The sequence below is a fragment of the Leptosomus discolor genome, chromosome 1 (assembly GCF_034619465.1).
Source record: "Leptosomus discolor isolate bLepDis1 chromosome 1, bLepDis1.hap2, whole genome shotgun sequence".
Lineage (NCBI taxonomy): Eukaryota > Metazoa > Chordata > Aves > Leptosomiformes > Leptosomidae > Leptosomus > Leptosomus discolor.
In genome coordinates, this window is record NC_141391.1 from 102,289,418 (window position 1) to 102,311,104 (window position 21,687).

The 21,687-nt window shown below is 47.2% G+C and overlaps 2 protein-coding genes across 5 annotated transcripts; one reads left to right on the forward strand and one right to left on the reverse strand.

Annotated features, from left to right (window-relative positions):
- The first annotated feature begins 1,830 nt into the window (after positions 1-1,830).
- On the forward strand, positions 1,831-2,592 carry C1H21orf140 (chromosome 1 C21orf140 homolog). Its single transcript, XM_009953578.2, is given in 1 exon segment — positions 1,831-2,592. A coding segment is annotated over 1 exon segment (762 nt).
- A 7,898-nt stretch (positions 2,593-10,490) lies between these two features.
- On the reverse strand, positions 10,491-19,616 carry SMIM11 (small integral membrane protein 11). Of its 4 annotated transcripts, none has more exons than XM_086460436.1 (6): positions 19,588-19,616; positions 18,518-18,579; positions 18,143-18,205; positions 13,966-14,081; positions 12,137-12,316; positions 10,491-10,637 (listed from the first exon to the last, which is right to left on the reverse strand). In XM_086460436.1, exons 3-5 carry the CDS (start codon positions 18,165-18,167, stop codon positions 12,149-12,151), a joined length of 309 nt encoding a protein of 102 aa, XP_086316562.1. In that variant the 5' UTR covers positions 18,168-18,205; positions 18,518-18,579; positions 19,588-19,616; the 3' UTR covers positions 10,491-10,637; positions 12,137-12,148. The 4 variants fall into 4 exon arrangements, with proteins under 4 accessions (XP_086316562.1, XP_086316569.1, XP_009951879.2 ...); XM_086460443.1 differs by lacking the exon at positions 19,588-19,616 and adding an exon at positions 18,953-18,979; XM_009953577.2 differs by lacking the exons at positions 18,143-18,205; positions 18,518-18,579; positions 19,588-19,616 and adding an exon at positions 18,953-19,017.
- Between the last annotated feature and the right edge of the window lie 2,071 nt (positions 19,617-21,687).

The window sequence follows — 21,687 nt, forward strand, 5'->3', positions numbered from 1 at the left end:
CCAATAACTCCAGTAGGACTACTCATGTCAGGTTATGCTCCTGGCATACATTTATTAAGGACAAAAGCTAACACTAAAAGAGAAAGGTATATCACAGCATGAAATGTGAATAGAGATGAGTCGATATTATTTTATGATGTATTGCCATATCAATATGTACTACATATTCAGGGATTTTTCTTCATGTGTGTACAGTCTGAATCGGCCATCATTTTGCATCTGGCTAACAAACCACACAGGCTTCTTTCTGGGGCTATACCCTTATATCAAATTTTCAGACTCTGCTCTCCATGTGATGACGCTAACTTGATGTGCCCCGTCATTCATCTGCCTCAGCAAGGGGAGCATCCAGGCAGCTGAGTTAAACCCCACTGGCCATGTGCATCTTCAAACATTTTCTGAATTCACAGAGTTTCCCACTGCGTTAGGGTGAAGGAAAACTGTTGCAGAGGGCATGATGAGAACTGTGGGGTATCTCCGTTTCAGAGGTGGGCAAGGAAATGCATACTGTCACCAGAGACTGACACATTTGTGCTGTTCAGCCCCATCTGGCAGGCTGACAATGCTGCCAGCATTCACTCTCAGCTTTGTAAGTACAGCTAAGAGTGAGCAATTTAACAGTCTTGTACTGACAAGCTTGTTCCTGCGGCAAAATTCTGCATGTGCATGTGCAGGGAGGAGGAACGACAGGTTAAGAAACCAGATGGGTCAAAAGTCTTCTCTTTCTGCTGCTCCATAACCTCCCCCAGCCGAACACTTGCTGCCCTCAGTGCACGCACACACACACACACATATCTTCCCCTGACTGTCCCCATCTCACCAGACCAGCTGCAGTCCTCACTTTGCCACGTGCTCCTGTGCCCCTGTTTGACTTGCCATGGCAGCAGGATGGTACCTGTCCAGCCTTCTGCTCTGACCTTCATTTCAGCCTATGTGTTCACATAACACCATCGAGTGATTTTCTTTTTCCCTCATAATCTCTTCTCCTTCTCTGGAGGTGTTGCTCACCCTTGGAGAGGGTGATGGTGGTGGTGTTGGGCTCAATGCAGATCCCTCAGGCGTGCATCAGTAGGGCCAGCACAAAAAGTAGGAGCTGGGGCACAAAGTGGGAACCTAAGAGGACCTAGAAACCAAATTACTCCTAAAAATACCTCATCCTGAAGCGATGTCTGAGACTTCACTTATTTCTTCCCCCTCCAAGGCCTGGAGCTGGGCAGGCTGAGCATGGTGGGCCTCACACAGGCTGCTGGGCACCGGGCATCAGGCAGTACCTCTCAATGCCGCCAGGACTGGCCTGCCCATCAGAGAGGCTCATGTGGTGGTCCAGGGGTCCTCCTTTCCCCCATAACAAGGCACTTGGGTTTCAGCCCCCTCCTCCACCCAGGGGGATTTCAAGGCCACATCTTCCATGAGGCCACACACTTGCCAGGGAGGGAGAGAATGATTTCTACCACCGATCTCAAAGCTCAGGTGTTGGTTCATTCTCCACGCTAACTCTGGGCAGCTCCTTCCTCCACATCTCCATCCCTCTGGACCCCTTTGGCGGTGCCTGACTGGCCCACACACATATGCAGAGCCCAAGCACCCACCCAGTGCTGTGAGAGAAGGAACCACAATGTTCAAGACGAGAAACGTCCTGATGCCAGAAGCTGCTAGCTGCACAGTAGCAGCCTACCCAGCCTGATGGGACCATTGTTTTACAAGATGCCTTTTGATCAGCCACCTGGAAGCCTCTGCTGGTGCTGCCGCTGTTTGGGTGTGACACTGCAGAGTAGCAACGGGCGCATTGTGAGCTCTGCGAACATCCTTCATGAGCCTTGAGACATCAACATGCAGTGCTTCGCAAATCCACTTCTCAGGCATGTAATTCACAGGAGCTGCTTTGATGCTGATTCAAAGAGGCAGTGCTTGTGGTATTTAAGAACTTTGAGGACATGGCAGCTTAACAGTTTCAACATCATTTTCTTAGGGGAAACAGATATTCCAGAAAGTCTCATAACAGGCGAAAAAACAGCCGAGAAGGCCAGCCTGTGCTGGACAATATGGACACTTGTTCATGCTGGCAGCCACCAAGTGTGGGTGCCCTGGAGGTACAAGCTGCTATTAAGACACGATCTGCCCGTCCATCAGCAGAATGGTATCTTTCAGGAGTTGTGTGAATCTCTGAACATGTCCTGTGGGAAATGTGTAATTGTGACGAGGGATAAAATGCAGCTGATGCATGTGGGGGCAAAACACGGCAAGGAGATGGAGACGAGAACTCTGCTGCCAGTCCCACCAGCGATCTACATGCCCAGCACTGAGTGTTGCCCTGAAACTGCTAGAGCCAATGGCCACGAGCTTCTTGTTGTGCCTTTGTCTTACAGCTATCTCTGTCCTATGGACGTCACCTGGTCTTGTTTGAAACGGTTCATTATAAACAACAGGAAGGAGTTTGCCCTGAGGTCTACTGAGAAGACCCACTCCTACAGATGAATCCTCTTCAGTGACTTGGTTGTTAAAGGAATAGAGAAGGTGACCCCAGACAAATGGAAGGTAGCCATTAACAGAGTGAAGAGATGGGAGAACTACGACCTTGACACACGTTCTTAAATGGTTCTTCCTGCAGTCAGGCTTCAAATGTGTTTTGATTGGTGTTGAATGCGTTACACTGCTCCAGCCCTGCTGAGCTCTTCCCTTCAAAGGGTGTAAATCTAAAAAATCACATCTCAATAGCACTAATAAAAGAGATCATTTTAAATCCAAATGTTTCATTTTAGGTGTATTCCATGACTAAGCTGATATGCAGTACACTTGCACCGGGAAGGGACAGTTAATCTGCCTTGTCACAAAAACGGGCCAAAGCATGCCCAAGATCCAGTTTAGCCAGCCTTCTGCACAAATTCCTCCGTTACGGGAGTCATGAGACCATGCCTCAGATGTAAATGCCCTCAGTTTCGAAAAAGACTGGGCTGTGAAATGAATGCTGTAGGTCAAGCCTGTCTTTGACTCCGATTGGGAGATCTGCTCCTGAGCAGGGAATATGCTGGACCGTAACTGACACCAGAGTCTACAGCTTAAAGAAGTCTGAAGAATTTAATGCGACTTTCCCATCATATACACATTAACACCTGATATCAGCTCAGTAGTTCATTACATCAAGTACCTTCCTTCCAAGAGTGGCGTGCAATAAACATTTCAGCGACAGGTAAAAGAAATCTTTCTAAAAGGGAAGTTACTTTCTGAAGCCTAACAATTAGTAGTTGATTCAGGCTTTAAAGCATGAAGAATTCAGTCTCTTGGGATAAAATATGGCACTCATCATTGGAGATCTTCTTTATCCATGATGTTAATTACTGAAGTGTAATGATTTCTCACAGAATTGAGTTCAAAAGATTATTTATGAGTGATGCAAAGTAGTATTTCTTAACAGAAGTTTTTTCAAGTTCATTGGACACTTTCTTGTTTTTCTGAAAGTGGCTCCCAATTTACATTTTCTGTGTTGCTGGGTATGTGTTTATTGTGTACTTCTAAGAGAACTAAGACCATAAAAACCTGAAAGAAATAAGTTATGAGATGATTCACAGGTTCACTAAAACATCTCAATACACTGAGGCAAATCTGTGCAGTTTTTCTCCTATGTGTGGAAACCATCTAAACGAGCATTCTAATTTGGTGTGGCAGAGATATCTAAAAAAGGGAGTCTCATCTACCTCCAGAAGAATCCACGCACGTAATTCTCTAGAGCTGAGACATGAATATACAGGGAAAAATAGCTATCTTTCCTCAGCTTCATATTAATCAGCAAAAACATCTGCTCATTTTTAACAAATATGGATGTAGCAGAGAATGGAAAATTAGATGCTTCAAATGCAAGGAGAAAAGAGTTGGGGGGAAAGGTGAGAGACTGGAGAGGGGCAGGAATGTTTTTATTGTCCTGGAATCATGGCCCCGAACATAATTTCATATTGGCTTGAAGCAGCAATTGCTCCACTAAATATCAATGAATAAGAAGTGGTGCGAAATCAGCATGAGGAAAGAAATAGGTCCCGTGCCTCTTTACCACAAGGATAGGCGGTAATTGCACAGTAACTTGGTTTTCTTAAGAAACAAAAGATGCACACCCTATTTTCCCAATGACTATTTACCTTCACCCGATGACACTGCACCATGCTATTGGGGAGAAGTAACAGCGCGCTATAGTCAAATCAGCACAAACCCGATGACTTCACCGCTGTGTTCTGGATCCACGTAAAGAAGAACGAGACCAAACCTGAATGGAGCACAGTCCCAGACTGCTGCCTCACTGCAGCTCAGCCTTACCGGTCTCTGCTGCCACGGCTTATGCAGCTGCGGGTTTAGGGCCGCATTGCAACACTTCTTCATTGGTAGGGTGTGTCTCCTGCCATCCCTAATTTGCAGCGGAGTTGTGGGACCAGGGACAGAATCACCTGCTTTCCATCCATTTTAGTGACGAGGAAGCATCAAAAGGAAGTAATTTGTGTCACAGGAATTTACCAGTCTTTCCTGTTTTGTATTCTTTGGTAAAAAGAGCGTGAAGCCTCCATGAAGGGTTTCGTGGAAACAAGCATGAGGAAAGAGGAAGTGTTTGGTGCCACATTTCCCAGAGAGCGAGGGAAAAACATCCTTTTCCTGCAACGGGCTGGGAAAGCCTCGCTAAACACCTTCACTCTTCCCAGCCTCCTGCTGCGAGGTTGAGGGCTGGCGAAACTTTTCTACCCAGTCCTATTTAATGTGTATGGAAACTTGTGGGCAGGAAAAAGAACCGAGTCTGAATGCAAATGCACTTTGGTATTTTATATAAAATCCTCTGAGATGAGTCCCCTTCTTTCTTCCTCCCTCCCTCCCTCCCCCTTTGCTTCTGCATAAGAGTAATTACAGCCTATGTTTTCTACAAAACGTTGTAACCCTTTGTACCGAAGAAAAATATTGTGGCTCATACAGTTCTGACTCAACTGGTAATTTAGGATGACAAGCAATTCCTTTAACATATGACTAAACAAGCTAATAGGAGGATGTTACCAAATAGCATGCACCTTATTCAAGAGCACTTGAAATAGCATGCGTAAGTCTAGTATCTTCTCGGTAGGATTTTAAATACCTATTATTTTATTAGGTTTGCTAGCAATAGCTTTTGTAGTGAGGCTCAGTACACTTGACCATTGCAGGATGTCAAAGCACATCTCTGTTCCCACTCATGACTCTCTCTGTGTGACTGAAATGCACCACTAGAATAAAATGATTAAAGTATCTTTGCACAAAGAGGAGAGGCAGATGCAAATGCATATCTTGATGAAGAAGCTACAACAGATGTCCCTCTGCTCCAAGCTAGCTGGAATGCAAATCACCTGAATTTTCATGATGTCTCATTGACTAATTACTTCTAAATGCTTTTCCAAGCCTCATCTTCATGGAAAAAACACATTTATTTTCCTCCAGTTTGTGAAGAAGGCCTGTAATGCTTGGCTCAACACATTTTTTTTCCTTATTTTCAAGTCCTCTGTCCTAATAGCATGCTGCAACCCAGGGTACAGACAGGACAAATGCACTTAGGGCAAGCGCCTACAGAAGCCCAAGCCAGAGATGTAATGATGGGACACAAGGTGTGAGCTTCTGTGACTGAGTAGGCAGAGTGGGGCCCATTTTGTGCCATGCCTGAGAACTGGAAGAAGGCTGGCCAGGTAGTGGAAAGGCAATAGGCATCGCTCAAAGCCCAGCCTCTGTCTCTGTGAACATGTTCCTTGACATTTCGTTCTGCAGTGACCACGTAGAGAAGGTAAGGAGAGAAATGCACAGAGGAAAGAAGGGGGGATACGGGAACAATGTTCTATGTAAGAAATGCAAAACAAGAAAACTGGTTTAGAAAACAAAGGGCCAGACTCATTTATATGTCTTAAACTGCACTTATCAGCCAGTGTCGGACATTTCTTGTTGGCTAGCTCTAGATCTCCTCAAATCAATGAGAAATACTAAGCCAGGAAATTAGCCAGAGGAATATGAGTCACAGCAAATCAAAAAAGCCATAGGACTGGGAAAGTGCCACATCATTAGAAGGTGAGGCACTGGAGAGCAAAACCAACCAATACAAGGAAGTCTAGGAAAAAAGAGACTAATAAAAAAGGATGGTCACCCATGCTGTGATCAATAGGAAGCAGCTATATACATTCTCTGCTCTGTGACAGCCATCTCAAGGGCCTTTGGATAGACTGGAAACAGTCTCACAGTGAGACAGCCTTTGATGCCGGTACACACGGACAATTTCAATAGCTCCCTCATCAAATTCAGAGAGAGAGAAATTGATGCCATATGGAGATACACATGAATACATGCCTAATCACTTATTTATGCCCAAACAAACTTTTTCTCTACAGGAACATACAAGGAGTTCATTGCTATGGGGATAACTGTTCTGGCAACTACCGGATATTTGTTATCAGCTGGAGAAGGGCCAGCTAGTGCTCCGATTATCCCTGAGACTGGTACACACATGCGGCAGTCAAGGCCCAGCCGAGCCTAGATGATATGCTGGGCTTGCTCCATTAGCCAAGACAAAGCAGCTTCAAAAGCCAAAGCCAAACTGTGGAGTGACGTGGTTGTGTGTAAGCATCCAGTTACTTCCAAGTCCCCAAACCACGTAGTCACTTACAGCCAGCCTATCTGAAAATGGCTTTTGGCACACATCCAGAGGGGAAACATAAACTCAGGTTTTAGAAACGCTCATGTGGGTTGTACACTTGTTTGTTTTCCACGTGATCCACAGGAGCATGTCAGACACAAGACTGTCACAGGGTAGTCAACTCCTTCACGTGAGGTCTGTCAGCTCCTCACTAAACTTGACTTGAAGGCTGAGGTTAGCACATAATAAATAGGGAGAGGATGCAGCAAGCTGATGCGTCTTTGGAAGCAATTTTGCAAAGACTGTGAAGAACTGGTGAAGGCTGAACCAAGTGAGGATTGTTTCAGCTTAGTCTCCTGGTTCCTCCCATGACAGAGCTGGAAAGGGGGCCATGAGAGTTTGCTGCAATGCTCCTTTTTGGCCAGAGTTGAAGCCAGTGGGTTGACAGTCAGCAGGTAAGCAGAGATGCTGAGTGAGTGTCACAGGTTAGAGATGGGATCAAGAAGAACCATGAAGGACTCTATCCCAGACAGAACATTTGCAGGGCCATTACTGAGAAGAGCAAGAAAAAACAGCTGGAATTGCTGGTCCCCAAGAGGAAAAGTGAGGAAGGAAATGTTGGAAATAGTTGTTTGCATGTGAGGCTCTTGGAAGAGATGAAAAATATTTAGCTCCCTGACTTGCAGCACAAAGGCTCAAGAGCAATCTCCTCTGCCTGGGGCGTGGCTCAGGGAGCTCTGCCTTCCTCCAACACTCTTATGTTTCTGGTTAAGTCTCGTGGCCTTCAGCCTAAAAGTGTTCAGTGGTACTAAAATCAAGTTGAGTTCATTTCAGCCAAAGTCTAAAATGGATAATGACAAAACAGTCCCATTGAATGCTTCTTCACTTATTTTTCACTTTAAGGACCACAGACACCCCACAGCTCCTTCAGGCTGGAAGAGCCCTATTCCAGCAGCCGCTTAAATCGTCTCAAAACCTGACAGTCAATTTTTTTCCCTTAAAATCCCAACAGCTCCTTTCTTTATTACTATACACAGGTTTTGGCTTTTCTTTAAAACACACGGCCTTCATGTCAGTAAAAGAAAGCCTAAAGGTGCAAACACTACAAGTTTAAAAGCCAGTAATCCTGGTTTTCTCTCGGTCTTCAACACGACACTGGTGACAATGACAACATCCAATAGTGAAAGAAAGACCTGTGCAAGTGAGGTACTGCATAAGGTTAAGGTGGATACAACCTTATACAACCTGTACAACACGCATGCTCTTTTTAAAAAAGAGAGAGACTCTGTAGTTCTGTGGGCACCAGCAGAGCGTGACCTGGCTTGCTTTCTGGGATGGGAACATCTACAAGACGATCCTGTGTAGATCCCCTACTGTTTAACAAGCTGTGTGCTCATACACCCTGAGCACTTCAAGGCTCTCTATCCTTGCTGCCTCCTCTCGCTTGCAGAAACTCAATCGAATTGAATTCTCTATTCCTCTTTTAAACTTGCCAGGACTAATCGTACAACCCTTCTTTGGGTAAGAAACCAGACTTCGAAGTCCCTCAGCTGGTTTCTGAACAAGAAACTGAAACAAATCCAAGCTGCTGTCTCCCCCCAGTGTCAGCATACTTTCTTGTTCAAGGCTGCAACTGTGGCACACAGGATGCCCAAGGGTAAAAAAAAGCTGCTGTAACCTATCCAGTGACAGCAGAGATCAAAACTGTACCCTGGTATGCCAGAGAACAGATATCGGTTCAGGTTTGGGAATGGATAAGATCTATTCTTATTTTGGATTCTCTAGGATATCAGCCTGCTGCGACACCTATCACAAGATCTAGGGCTTATCTGTGCTGTTGCTCTACTCCGAAGTTAAGGAAAAAAGCAGCCAGGCTGGATCAGATTTGAAGTCTTACACATACAAAGAGATTTCTGATTTGGCTGTGGAGGCAAAAAGGTGGAGGACTTCTGAGGAGACTCCTCACAGCTGCTTTCTCCCCTGTTCAAGCCAGGGACAAAAAATTTGACTCCTTGTGTTAATTCCCTTCTTGCACATGTTTGGCAAGGTAGGGCCCTCAGATTTTAATGCCAGTCTTGATCGCTTTGGGTGCTAAATGGCGCCGAGTTGGTGCCCAAATGCTTTGATGCTAAATGACTTGCTTTAAACGGAGATTGTGTACCTTTGAATCTGCTTACAGAGCAACTGTATTGAAGTAGAGAATACCACTGCTTTCAGTTTAGAAACAAAACAAAACAAAACAAAGCAAACCAAAACAAGACAAAACAAAACAAAACAAGCTCATTATTACTATTGGTCTAGAAAAATCTACTCTTGGTTGAGAGTCTAAAAAAATCTAGGTTGAGGCCAATATTCAAAGGCAATCCCTGGCTTCATGGAGCCCAGACATTGCTTACTTTGGAAGCTGGTGGACACTACACAGGCCTGACAATTTCCTGTTAAGGTTTGGGCGTGAAGCTTAGCTAAGTACCTTGCTGCATTTCCCTCAATAGCTGTTTAATGGAGGTGGTTAGCAGAGTCTGTTCTCCCTGCACACCGCAAAGCCATTTAATTAAATTACCATTCAACTCCACCTTTGCATAGAGAGATGACTGCTGAGACCGTAGAGGGAAACTGCTGTTTTACGACGGCACTACGAATTCCCTAGCCCGGCAGCAGTCCTGAGGCTGCCATAGCGAGGACATTGCTCTATCCCGGGAATGGTGACTGCATGAACAGCAGGATTTTAAAAATCACTGCAGTTCCCAGTAACTGCACCACAGCGAGAGCTCTCTTGAGCATCAGCCCCATCAGCTGCACACACATTTACTCAGGTAGCGCCTGCGAGATGGATGCGGCAGCAGTGTGCGCTGGTGTGACCACAGCAGGCACCTCAGCCGCAGCCGCACGGAGAGGGCTGGAGCGAGCCATCCCAGAGGCCTCCCACATCCTGCTGGACTCCCAGGGCTTCTCCAAGGGCCCTCCACCTCTCCTCTTCCCTCCTTTCCCTGCTCCACTGTCAGATTTCAGCTTCACCTTAACTTCCAGAAGATACAAGGATCTAAGAAGTGCTTTACATGGAAACGTGAATGCAAACATACCTGTTGGCAGTGCCACACATGCCTAAGCCTGTATTTCTATGAAAAAACCCTACTCTGTTGATTAACCTACTGTGACCAAGTTAGTTTATCCTCCAGGATTTGGTGTTACTGCACATGCAGGAATAACTAGCAATGGTAATGAAAACTCTTTCTGCTTCATAGGCTGAGTAGTAAATAAGAGAGCCATATGCAGTTCTCAGATACTGTGCATAGCGAAATAATATAATAAACCTCCCAGCATGAAACTTCCTCCAAGGTGACACTGTGATTTGCATTAATCTAGGGCAGTCCTAGGTGCAGAAAGTGGTTTGAGAAATACCTGCCTGGAAAAGCTCCTCTCCTGGGTTTCACAGAATGGTGGGGGTTGGAAGGGGCCTCTGGAGATCATCTAGTCCAACCCCCCTGCCAGAGCAGGGCCACCTAGAGCAGGTCACCCAGGGTCACATCCAGGCAGGTTTTGAATGTCTCCAGAGAAGGAGACTCCACAACCTCTCTGGGCATTCGGATTCAGCAAAGGGCCCACAAGTCTCAGATTTACACCCTTGCAGGAAGCAGTTGCTCCAAAGAAACTGCATAGAGCCCTCCCCATTTCCTTCTGCCTGCCCATGAACCTTGTACACACCCACAATGGATTCAGAGTGTTTTTCTCTTTAAAACCAGCCACCTCCTTGCACTTAATCTTTAAAAACTGCCTCCCCTGCAGCTCTAACTGTAGTATTTGAGTAAGCAGCAACCAAGGCCGTTACTTTCTTTTTTTACAAAGGTTTTTTTATTGCATAAATAGAGCCTTAGATATTTTGTTGTATGTATAAAAAGTTGAGATACAGTTTAAATGGATGTTACTCTTGAGGGTTTTATTCCTTTGACACATCCTTCGTCTCCAGGAAGGCTTCGTTCTCCCAGGAAAGGAATCCAATGCAAGCTGCCAAGTGTCAGAAAATCTGCAGGGTGGGGAAACAGCAGTGAGAACAGCAGGCATGATATGCTGGCAGCACATGGGCTAAATCTGCCTGCCCACGTGGCACGCTGCAATCGGAGCTAATCGCAGCTCTGTGGTGCTGACACTGGAGAACATTTTTAGGGTAGGAGAATTCACCCCTTCTTGCAATCCCATGATAGAAAGACTCGACTGACAGCCCGAGAGATGGCAGAATTTAGGAAGAACTGGGACTCTGGTGGGCAACGCTGCGTGACTGGGCAAGTAAGGTATTTTCTTCAAAATCAGAGATGCCTTAACGCCAGTCATTCAACAGGTCAGTGTTTTCCAGTGTCTAGTGAAACTGATTTAAAATAAAAGTTTAAAATGGCAGAATTCTGCCCAGAGACAAGTCCTCAATCTGATGTACACGGAAGACTGAAAAACACCTTTGTTTTTGTTGTTTTTTCTATGCCAACGAACTACTTCGTTCCCATGGTTATTTCCAGGGACCCATTTCTAGTCACAATTTCCATTCCTTGTTGCATAAAATGAAACAGTGATAGGTTTGAAATCAAAACTAGTAAACATTTCTAAAAATTGAAATTCTCTTCATATGTGAGGTGATGACCTCAAAAGGGGAAAGTAACTTTTTTAGTTTAATAAAGAGTAACATTACATCAAACTCCCACTGAGCTTACAAAGGGCAGGCAGGAATAGAAATCCCATTTTGCTGCAGAACAGAGAGACACAAAACGAACTGATACAAAAATCACATACCAAACAAGTCAGGGAATGTAATCTTAGCACTACTCATTTTGCTAACGGACTTGATCCAATAAGGCAACGATTGCTTAAGCTTTGAAAACAGAGGGAAGGAATTCAGCTCATGGGGGATGAAACCCCAAAACTTTAAGACAAACTTTGTAATGTTCATTTTGCTCTTTTATGCACAAAGAGGTCCATTTTTCTCAGTGAATTATATATGGTGGACATTACACAGCATAACCTGTAGCATTTCTGTTACCTTGGGAAGTTTCATGGCATGAGATTTTCCCCTTCCAGCTAAACTATCTACAACTTGTCATGTATTTAACAAATATGGAATGTCTGATTCTTTTCTATCTTCATTATGTGACTTAAGGCCAAGAGGTCTTATTGCATCATCCTATCTGGCATGCCTCTCATGCATTTTTTGCCCAATTTAACCATCTCTTAACGCACCAGAACTTCCTGCACAACTGCTTGGGCGTAAAAATTCAGGGAGATTAAGGGCAGAGAAGGAATACTGTGCTAAGATCTCCTAAATCAGGAACCATGGCTGCCAAGTTTCCTGGTGGTAACTGCAATTCCTACAAAGAATGGGAGTGATACACGTGTACAAATATGCTGAAAAATATTACAAGAACTCAGATAACAGTGATAGTTCTAATTGCACAATTCACATACATCCAAGACAAAGCATAATGGGATTAATGTGTCAACGCCACTATCAAACACTAGGATGTCGAATAAATTCTGTACCTGAGATACTCTTCAATCATCCTTCTTTTCTGCTTCTGTTTTCAATTTCTCTTCACGTTCCCTCTTCAGTTTTTCTTCAATTTTTTTGCTCTGGTACATTTTTACTCCAGCAAACGCTAAGCAAAGAATCAATGTTTTAGCTGCCAAAATATACATCAGCAATGGGAAATTCTCCAAAGCCTGAAATGCAGAATAATGTATTTAGGCAGTTACTGGAACATTTGAACAATTAAAAATTAATCTACAGGGAACACTATACAGCTTCCTACAGCAACAGCATTACTCAAAGCAATGGTAATGTTCCTTTGTTCATGCTTTTTTTTTCTGTAGGAAACTTTAAACTAGGCAGATCAACGTTTAAGGGAAAGGACAAAACCAAGTTCACTTTACTGAAGTTTGTATATGAAGCCCCTTTGAACAGGTCTTTCTTGCTTTTACTTGCTTTATGGCGAATGGAATATTGGCATGATCTGGAGCTGAAAAAGGGGAAGAACTGAGTATCTGAGGTTAATTGTAAAAATGGAAACACTTCTGAACAATTCTCACATGAGCGATGGATCCGTGCACATCAGCTATCAGATGTGATCCTCAAAGACACTTTTGTACTCCTAGAAATTTTAATCCATGGTAGTTTTGCAATTAACTTGCCCAGATCTGGAAGGTATAGATAAACCAGAAGAAAAGTAAAAAAACCACAGCCGCCAGTGGTTCAGTTTCAGGAGTTTTTAATGCCTGGAACCATATATTTCAGTGTCATGAAAGTGTGCTACTCTAAGTGCACACGGAGTGGAAAATAAAATGCAATGGGTTACGCTGTGAACTCCGAATACAAATATAACGAGTGGCAGAGGCATTCAGTGAAAAATGACAATTCCAGAAGGATATTAAAGGTACATGAACTTCCCAGCCCACTGTTTCAAAGAACCACTGGGCCAGCAGGATCGGTGCGGTCTTTCAGTGGTGCACAGTCGCTTCACAGTGCCAGCTCCCCCTCCGCAAGCCTCCCAGTAGCCCCCTGCATCCTTAGCAGGCCTTCCAGCACCTCATAAAGCTCTTTGGCCACTGTCAAACTAATGAATTTAGAAAAAGCCTTGTATCCATACACCATTAGCATGTCCCCTTGAAGTCCACAAACCAGAGGCTCAAGTGGGATCTTTTATAATGCTGATCTCTACAAGCTGCATGTGACCTTTGCCATTGGGCCACTTCCCTCTAATTTCACAAAAAAACCCATCATCCTCTGTCAATCTCCCCACATATTAGAAGTGGCAATCTCTTTAAACCACACCTCTGCAACACCAGAAAGGTAACACCAAGACTTGGGGTTAGCATTGCTTTCTTGACAAATGGTTTGATTTAACATGTTAAAATTGCTAATGCATGAGGTACTTGCTCAAACATTTCTGTGCCTTACACACGTACCCAGCAGAGTGTTTATGGCCCAAATACACTAAAAGGACATAGTGGAGAAAACACCCTCCAGTAACAAAAGGAGCTGAGGAAAGAGCAGATGGAGAAGAGTCTGGAAAGAGGAAAGCCAGGAGGAGCAGAGGTGAGCAGAGCAGAGTTTGCCTATCAGTGCTCCGCTCAGGTCTAAAGTGTGAGGCCCCAACGGCAACTACTGGGGCCAGCCTGCAAGGTGCAAGCATGTATGGCAAGAAAGGTCAACAACGACTCCTCTGACCCTGAGGTGCAGAGTGTGGTGGTTAAACAACCTTCACCTAGACAAGGAGACCATCTTTAAGCACAGGACCCACCCAACCACCTCTTACATGCATCTGCTTGAAAGAGCAGAAATCCACTGCTGTATGAATGTGAAACATCCTCACCTTCCAGTTAAATGCCACCATCCTGGCTGTGTGATGATATTGCCCGTCCCGCGGCAGGCTGCACCCAGCACCGACCAGTGTCACACTTCTAAAGGCACAGACCAGGGCAGCAGCATCTTGAAGAAATTAAAATTAAAAAAGAATTAGCCAACTTGCTTTTACTGAGCACGTCCACCCTGCACCTCTCTGACAAGACCATCTGCTGCACAGCACCTGGCAGCGTATCAGTGCCACACGGTTCAGGAATGCCCTACACAGGCCTTTTTGGAGCTGAGTGACAGGAACAACATCCGTGCTGCTGAAGGACAGGGGTCTGACAGGCCCCGGGCAGGTGCCATGCTCGCGCGGAGGGGAGGCTGGGCTTCCACCGCCCGCAGCACACCCCCGCACCTGCCCAACCGAAAACACAACGCCGGCTGCTTTTGAAAGCTTGACACGTGTGCACACCACATCGCCTCGCTCATGTTTGAGATCTAGCAGACAGAAGCGCACCCAGAAGAGCTGTCTCGTGGTTTTTAAGCCCACCTGCTCTGTTCGGAACATGAATGCCTAATGAATCCCAGTATCTAGTATATTTTACCCGTTCTCTCTGATTTACTAACCAATTAAATTCTCCACGCAGCCCATAATAACACAGAAGTGAAGCAACGAGTTGCTGGATCCCTTGAGTGGTCGACACACATTTCAGAGCTGAACTTCGGGCCTGATTAATGCCCGAGGGCATGCTGAAGGCTGCAGCACACAGCCACCACGCTGCCCTCCAGTCTCTGCTGCTGCTGCTCCACCAGTGCTGACACCATTTCAGCTGCTGGATTTCAAATTAAGCACATTTCCCTGCCTGACCCCCTCGAGATGTTTCCTGTATGCGTCACAACAGAGTCACTGTGGAAAAGCAGGAGAAAGCCCTACAGCTTAGTCCAAACCTTCATCAGCAGCTGGGCTGAATAAATCACCACCACACCACAATAGCTGCTGCTGACCTTTCTTCAGAAACAGGGAGTCAAGTAAATGTTCTTGCAGCTCCTGTGCTGCTCAGCCAGTTTCTTCACAGATGCCCTTATTTCTCCAGCTAGAGCGTCCTCTTCTCTCCTCTGTCCCCAGCTGCAAAATTCTCACCCTGTCGAGACCACCCTGGAAACGTCCCCACAGAGAGACACCACCGGAGATCTCAGTTACCAAGACCAAATTATACCAAAGCAATGGGGTGGACAACTCATTTGTCATTCAGTATTTACTGTGTCGATCCTGAGTTGTGCAGCTCCCTTCTCCTGTTGACAAAAATATCAGGGCAGCTGTGAACTACTAGTAAGTAACCAGTACTGTTACACCTCCAAAAAAAACGCATTTTAACTTCTGATGTTTCCTCCAGGATGTCAGTGACCATTAAGATTTGAAGTCTCCTGCTGGATGGTCACAGAAAAAATCCCACATCAGAGCAGAATCTGATTCTCAGTGCACGGTTCAGATGGCTACACGCTTCTCAAGGAAACCCGAGTTACACAAGCCTGGCCTGATACAAAGGGACTTCACTGTCCAACTGGGGTGTCCTCATCTCAGAATGCTGACTTGGGTGGGGACTTCATCAGACACAGTCATCACTCTCCTGCTAAATTGCTGTCAGTTCTGTGCTTCTGTTGGAATCAGTTTTGCAACATGTAAAAAAGCAAGGATTCAGCCAAAGACAGGCTAGCATCTGGCATATGATGCTGAAAATGGGGTTTTAGTGATTTTTTTATGTACAGAGAAAGTTTTTGACTCAGCAAACGTTATGTGAGCCCATCTGTGGGGTGTGATTGCAGGGTACTGTCCCACCAGCAGGAAGCAGCGAATAATGTGTATCGCAGTGTGCACTCCTGCAAATGCTCTTGGTTGTGAGTCAATTATTTAAGCATTCAGCACAACACTTCTGTAATATTTTCACTCTGCTGAGACACGAGCCTGAATCTGTTTGAATTGTGTACCCACCAGGAGTAGCTGCACTTAAGTCACAAAGGACAGGAAGCAAAGAAATTCTCCCTTTGTTCTGAAGAGTGGTGTTTTGATCCTAAATGTTTCCTGTGAGAGCTGACACTTTTAATGGCCTGTCCTCAGAGCGTCTTCTGTGGTTGGAACTAAGCGGGGAAGCCACCGCTCTCTCCATGTTGCATTCCCACATCCTGCACCACCAGTCTCCAGTGGTCAAACACTTCTCCCCATTTCGTCTTGACTCTTCCGGTCTCCATCTTGATCCGGACCTTATTAAATACAGATGAAACCCCAGGACAGAAAAAAATGGGTGGAGTTGGGGCACAGGGCAGGGAGAAGAAAGGGAGAGGAGAGAGGAGAGAGGAGAGGAGAGGAGAGGAGAGGAGAGGAGAGGAGAGGAGAGGAGAGGAGAGGAGAGGAGAGGAGAGGAGAGGAGAGGAAGAGGAGAGGAAGAGGAGAGGAAGAGGAGAGGAAGAGGAGAGGAAGAGGAGAGGAAGAGGAGAGGAAGAGGAGAGGAAGAGGAGAGGAAGAGGAGAGGAAGAGGAGAGGAAGAGGAGAGGAGAGGAGAGGAGAGGAGAGGAGAGGAGAGGAGAGGAGAGGAGAGGAGAGGAGAGGAGAGGAGAGGAGAGGAGAGGAGAGGAGAGGAGAGGAGAGGAGAGGAGAGGAGAGGAGAGGAGAGGAGAGGAGAGGAGAGGAGAGGAGAGGAGAGGAGAGGAGAGGAGAGGAGAGGAGAGGAGAGGAGAGGAGAGGAGAGGAGAGGAGAGGAGAGGAGAGGAGAGGAGAGGAGAGGAGAGGAGAGGAGAGGAGAGGAGAGGAGAGGAGAGGAGAGGAGAGGAGAGGAGAGGATTCACTTCACATTTCAAGAATAACATTTGTCAGGACTGAGGCTGTCAATTCAAAAGCAAAAAAGCTCCGATATTGTACTTTCAAGGTTGTGATATCTTAAAAGCATGCAGGCAAATAAACAGCTGAAGTTTCATGTTTGCCCTTTCGGAGGCAGATAAGGCTGCACTGATAGGCGTTAAGAACACATCTACAGTCAGGCATTGTTCGTTCCCCAGGAAAATGCAAGCTCCCTTAACAAACACAGTGCTACTGGGAACAGAGACTGGGCCCCAAGGAAGGTCACTATTACCTTCACTCACAAGCAAGGAGGTCTCATGTTGAGCCGTGTGAGCAAGGAACAGGAGCCCTGGGCTCTGCCTGAAGCCCTGCCAGAGACTCTGTGGCAGACACTCCGTAAGCTATCCATCATGCACTTGTAGGCTCCTATGCAGAGCAGGGATAAGATAATATCAACTCTCACACGTATCAGCGGCTTTCTTCACTGTGATTGCACCTCACAATCACTGGCCTATTTACACTCAGACCTCCTCTGTGAAGCAGATCAAGCGGCTACAGATGGGAAAGAGAGAGTCTGCCTGTATCACGCACCTCAGTGCTACACTAGCAATCCTCCCTTAGCTCCAAATTCTGTGAGGTCTCCTGAGTCCAGAGTAGGCAGACACGGTCACCAACGCAGCCCTAGAGGCTTGTATCCTCAGCAGGGCTAAACAGCTCCCCAGGGAGGGCTGCACCAAGTCCCAGAGCTACACTTTAGACGATACCAGCCCCAGGATCTCTGCACAGCACTGTGTTGTGCAACACAGACCACCCCAGACAGACTAAGGAGTTGGGTCCCAGTCAGCTGGGAAGCCTGTGGTGGGGCACAGAATTGAATCCAGGTCTCTCAGCCACTGAATTACAGCTCCAGTCCGCCACAGCAACCACATCACAGCCCAGCCACTCACACCATTGTTTGCTTATGCAGCGGCAGAGTATCAATTGGCCTGGCACACCAGAAAACATGTACACAGGCATCTGGGTACTCACAAACCCACTTGAGTTGTCTTGGCTGAACGTCTGACACTCAGCCTGACAATAACTCCATCTACACAACAAAATGAGACTCGAGATATTCTTTTGTCTACTGGGGATTTCTAAGCAACTCCATTTTATCCACTCTGTGAAAAGCTCTAAGAGTCACCAGCCACAAGGCCTCACAAAATAGTGAGCTATTAGGGCTATTCAAGTGAATTTAAAACGGCCAAGTATGTCCTGAGCTAGAAAAGGGGTTTCACTCCACCTGTCTCTTGTTGTTGCTTTCTTTAACATACATATTTCAGGAAGCAAGACGCACGGTTCTCACATGGACAGTGACTGGAAGACCCACCACTATGTGTGACCTGCTGCATCATGCATCAGGCTGAGCATCTGGAAGACAGGATCAAGCCTCCTGAAAACAAAAAGACTAGTGGGTGATGGGAAAATCAATATGACAAAGCCCAAAGGCTGCAGAGAAGCACAGTGGAAGCAACTGTGAGCCAGAGCTGCTGCACTAAGAATCCATCACAAACCCCTGCCACAAGACGCAGTGGTTGTATTAAGTCAGGACTCAGACCTGTGCACATTTACAGCCTCTATGTGTAGGTGGGTCAAAACATCACTCCATAAAAAGACCTGTGTAATCACTCCGTTTATACTAGTGTCACTGATAAAGAAATTCCTAAACTAACACCAACGCAAAGCCAGGTACAGATCTTCATACCTGAAGAAGTAGAAATGAAAATATTAGTGATTCCTCTGGCAGAACCTCACATGCTCCAAACTCTGGAAAATAAGAACAGAGCAGATGGGATGTATCAATCCCAGCGCCTGGATTAAAATCAAATCAAGTCAAACCAAAAATGTCACTGGCACATCAGATTGTTCCACTGTGGCTCCCAGGACATTGTTTCAGTCATGTGCTAGGGTCCCTGCAAGCTGCAGGCCCTCTCTTGCTGCCATCACCTTGCTCTAGGAGGGTCTGCTGGGCTGGCAGCCTCCCCTGCCTCAATTCTGACCCAGCTCTGCCTTGGTCCTTGGTCACCTCTCCAAGTCCCTGCAGCACCAGTACCCAGCACAGCCAGCAACCCACACACGCGCTTGAGGAAACCAAACTTTTTCAACAAGTTATAACCTCAGATCCTTCTTTCTTACTTACTTGTTTCATTTTTTCTTAAGAAAACAACAAAACTCGTCAGATTCATATGCAGTAAAGCGCACTTCCAGTGGCAGTGCACCGTACCCTGTGGCAGTACGCTGGGAAGACGGTCGGATCCGGCCTGCCCGCGGTTCGCAGCCAGCGACTGTGCCTCCAGCAGCTTCTAAACCGCACGCTCCCCCTCCCCACAGGCCGCTGGTTACGGGGAGGGAGATTCTGCTGCCGCCTGGCACCCCCGCTGCCACCCGAGGCCCGGGCCGGAACCGGGCCGGTGCGGGGCTCAGCCAGGCAGCGCTGCGAGCAGGCGGCCAGGGGAGGGCAGGAGGACAGGCCAGATGGGTGGGCAGGCAGGAGAGCAAAGGGGGGCAGGAGAAGGTGCGCTGGACAGGAGCGGGCGTGCAGAAGGGCAGGCAGGAGAGGGCTGAGGGGAGGTGAGGGTTCTGGGGCTGGCAGTCAGGGGAGCAGGCCGGAGGGCAGGCAGCAATGCCGGCTCGGGGGGGAGGTCGGCCGCCCCGCTCCTGCCCGATCTCGCCCCGCCGTCCCCGCCAGCCTCCCCCCGCCCCCCGGCAGCAGGCGCCGCGGGCGGCCGCGCCCTGGAGGGCTGTGGGGGAAGGCCCAGGAAACGCGTCTCCTACCTCACGGGGCGGCCATGGCTCTGGGCGGGAGGGCGCGACAAACTACATCTCCCAGGAGCGGCAGCGGCAGGGCCCGGCGGGGCAGGGAGCGGCGGAGCGGCCGCGTCCTCCCGCCTTGCCTCGCCCCCGGCGCCTTTGCCGCGACCCCGCTGTGCCTGTGCTGCTGCCTGAGGACGCAGCTGGAAGTAGCCCCGTTTCTCCCCCCCCTCCAAAAAAAAAATAAAATTCTGCTGTGAAGCCATTGCCGCATGTCCCAGGGGTGTAGGTCCGAGGGCAAAGCAGTCCGGCTCCCCGTCCTCAGCTTCGGCGTACCGCCTCACAGCCGCCTGCCCGCCACCGGGAGCGGTGCTGGGCCAGAGGCGGGAGCTGCCGCCTGGTTTGGGCGGGGAGCAGGGCCTGAGCGGGTCTGGCAGCTTCTGGGGGTGCCTGTGCACCTGGACCGGTTCTCCAGGGGTGCTCCTCCGGCTGTACTTTGCCAAAAGGGGCTCTCTGTGGCTGTAGCACGGCCACCGCGTCGGGCCCAGGTGGCCCCAGGGTCCCTCCACCCGCTCGGTGCCGCAGAAGCAAGTCCCGCAGCCCGGCTGGGGAGCACACCCATGGCAGGAGCCGGGGAGCTGTCAGGCACCCACGGGCCACCCGGGGAGCTGGGGGGAAAGGGGGCGTGCTGGGTGGGGAGAGGCTCAGCAGAAGGCTGTGCTGGGACCTGACAAGCCTTCCCCAGCGCTCACGGACTGAGATTATTTAAAGGCTTATTACTATGCCAGCAAAAGGCACATCTGGAGCATGACAGCAGCTACTGTGCCAAATCTCAAGACCAGTCTCCAAAACAAGCCAAAGCTTCCCAACAAAAGAAGCCCTTTTCTCTTTCATTTCTTTTTAACATGAGCAAAACAAAATTGTCGGAAATGCAGCGCCAGACATGGCTGAAGCATTTCAGCCAAAACTTTCTAAAAACAAACAACAAGCCCACACGATAGACAGCCAGCATGGGAACTTTTAGCTTAAGTGATTTAAGTCTGGCAACATGAATAGGAGCTAAACCCAGAGTCTTACTAAATGAAGCATGTTTTAATACTGGAAGTGTCACCAGTTCTGCTTCTAATTATTCCCTGAGACCCAGCGTTGTGAAACTTCAGCAGCACAGGAGAAGACAAGGCATCTTGAAAACGAATTTCCCAGCCAGTGGAAACTGGTACCCCACATGGAATGCCTTAGGAAGCACGGCGATGGGACAGCCTTGATAGCTGGGTATAGAAATCCCTTCTCTGAAAGCCAGAAGGCAGGATCTCAGTGGTTTTCACTGAACCCTGGCTGATGGGATGTAACGAGCACTTCCACCACCCAGCTTGCATCCCAGGTAGACAGATTGCTCTGGAGTACCAAGGAGCAGCAGAAGAGACAGCTTGGCCAGCTATGGACTTGAGGATGGATGATGAACCTCTTGAAGCTGCCCTGGACAACCAGGATGTGCTCCTAGATGACACTGCTAGTAAACTGCTGCTAAAGCAGCTCTTGTGCTATAAAACAGGCCTTGTCAGAAGGCCGTGAGTCAATCTTTGCTGCCAGTGAATAATGAAATAAAAATGGGAGCAGATCATTGGAAAAATAGTTTGGAATGAGTGTGTGTAAGTATAGGTTACCTCCTATGATTCATACCATAACACGTTGTTCAGTCAGTAGATGGAGATTTTTATATTTTACTGTACATTTTCAAGTTATTTTTAAGATGGGCTTAAGTCATACAGTTTGGATCTAAATCAGCACTTTTGACCACTAATTTACAGTTATTCTGAGGTGGGAACATCCAGATTGCTTCTGAATTTAAAAAATACTAAAAAAAATAAAGTTATTCATTCTCTTGGTTTTATTTTCCTGAAGAACAGAATATCAAAGCAAAGCATAATCATGCATTTTTCTTGGGTGTTGCCTGAGCAGCTGTGCCGAAGTCCTCATGGGAAACAGTAATGTTGATTTCCTCAGCACTCCATTCCACATTGACCTGTCTGTTAATTCAATGAACAGCTTCACAGCCGTTTGTAATTCCAGTGAGTTCCCTGCACGTGGCTTTATGGTTTCCTCATTGCTGGTGTTTCCAAAAAG

What these genes read in the sequence shown, in the direction of transcription:
- SMIM11 (XM_009953577.2), bottom strand. Translation starts at nt 18,998, where the DNA reads ATGAATCTGACGAGTTTTGTTGTTTTCTTAAGAAAAAATGAAACAA. An exon ending in CTTAAGAAAAAATGAAACAA is followed by an intron (nt 14,082 to 18,952) that starts GTAAGTAAGAAA and finishes AATTTCTTCAAG; the next exon opens with ATGCTGCTGCCCTGGTCTGT. An exon ending in TGGTGGCATTTAACTGGAAG is followed by an intron (nt 12,317 to 13,965) that starts GTGAGGATGTTT and finishes TCTGCATTTCAG; the next exon opens with GCTTTGGAGAATTTCCCATT.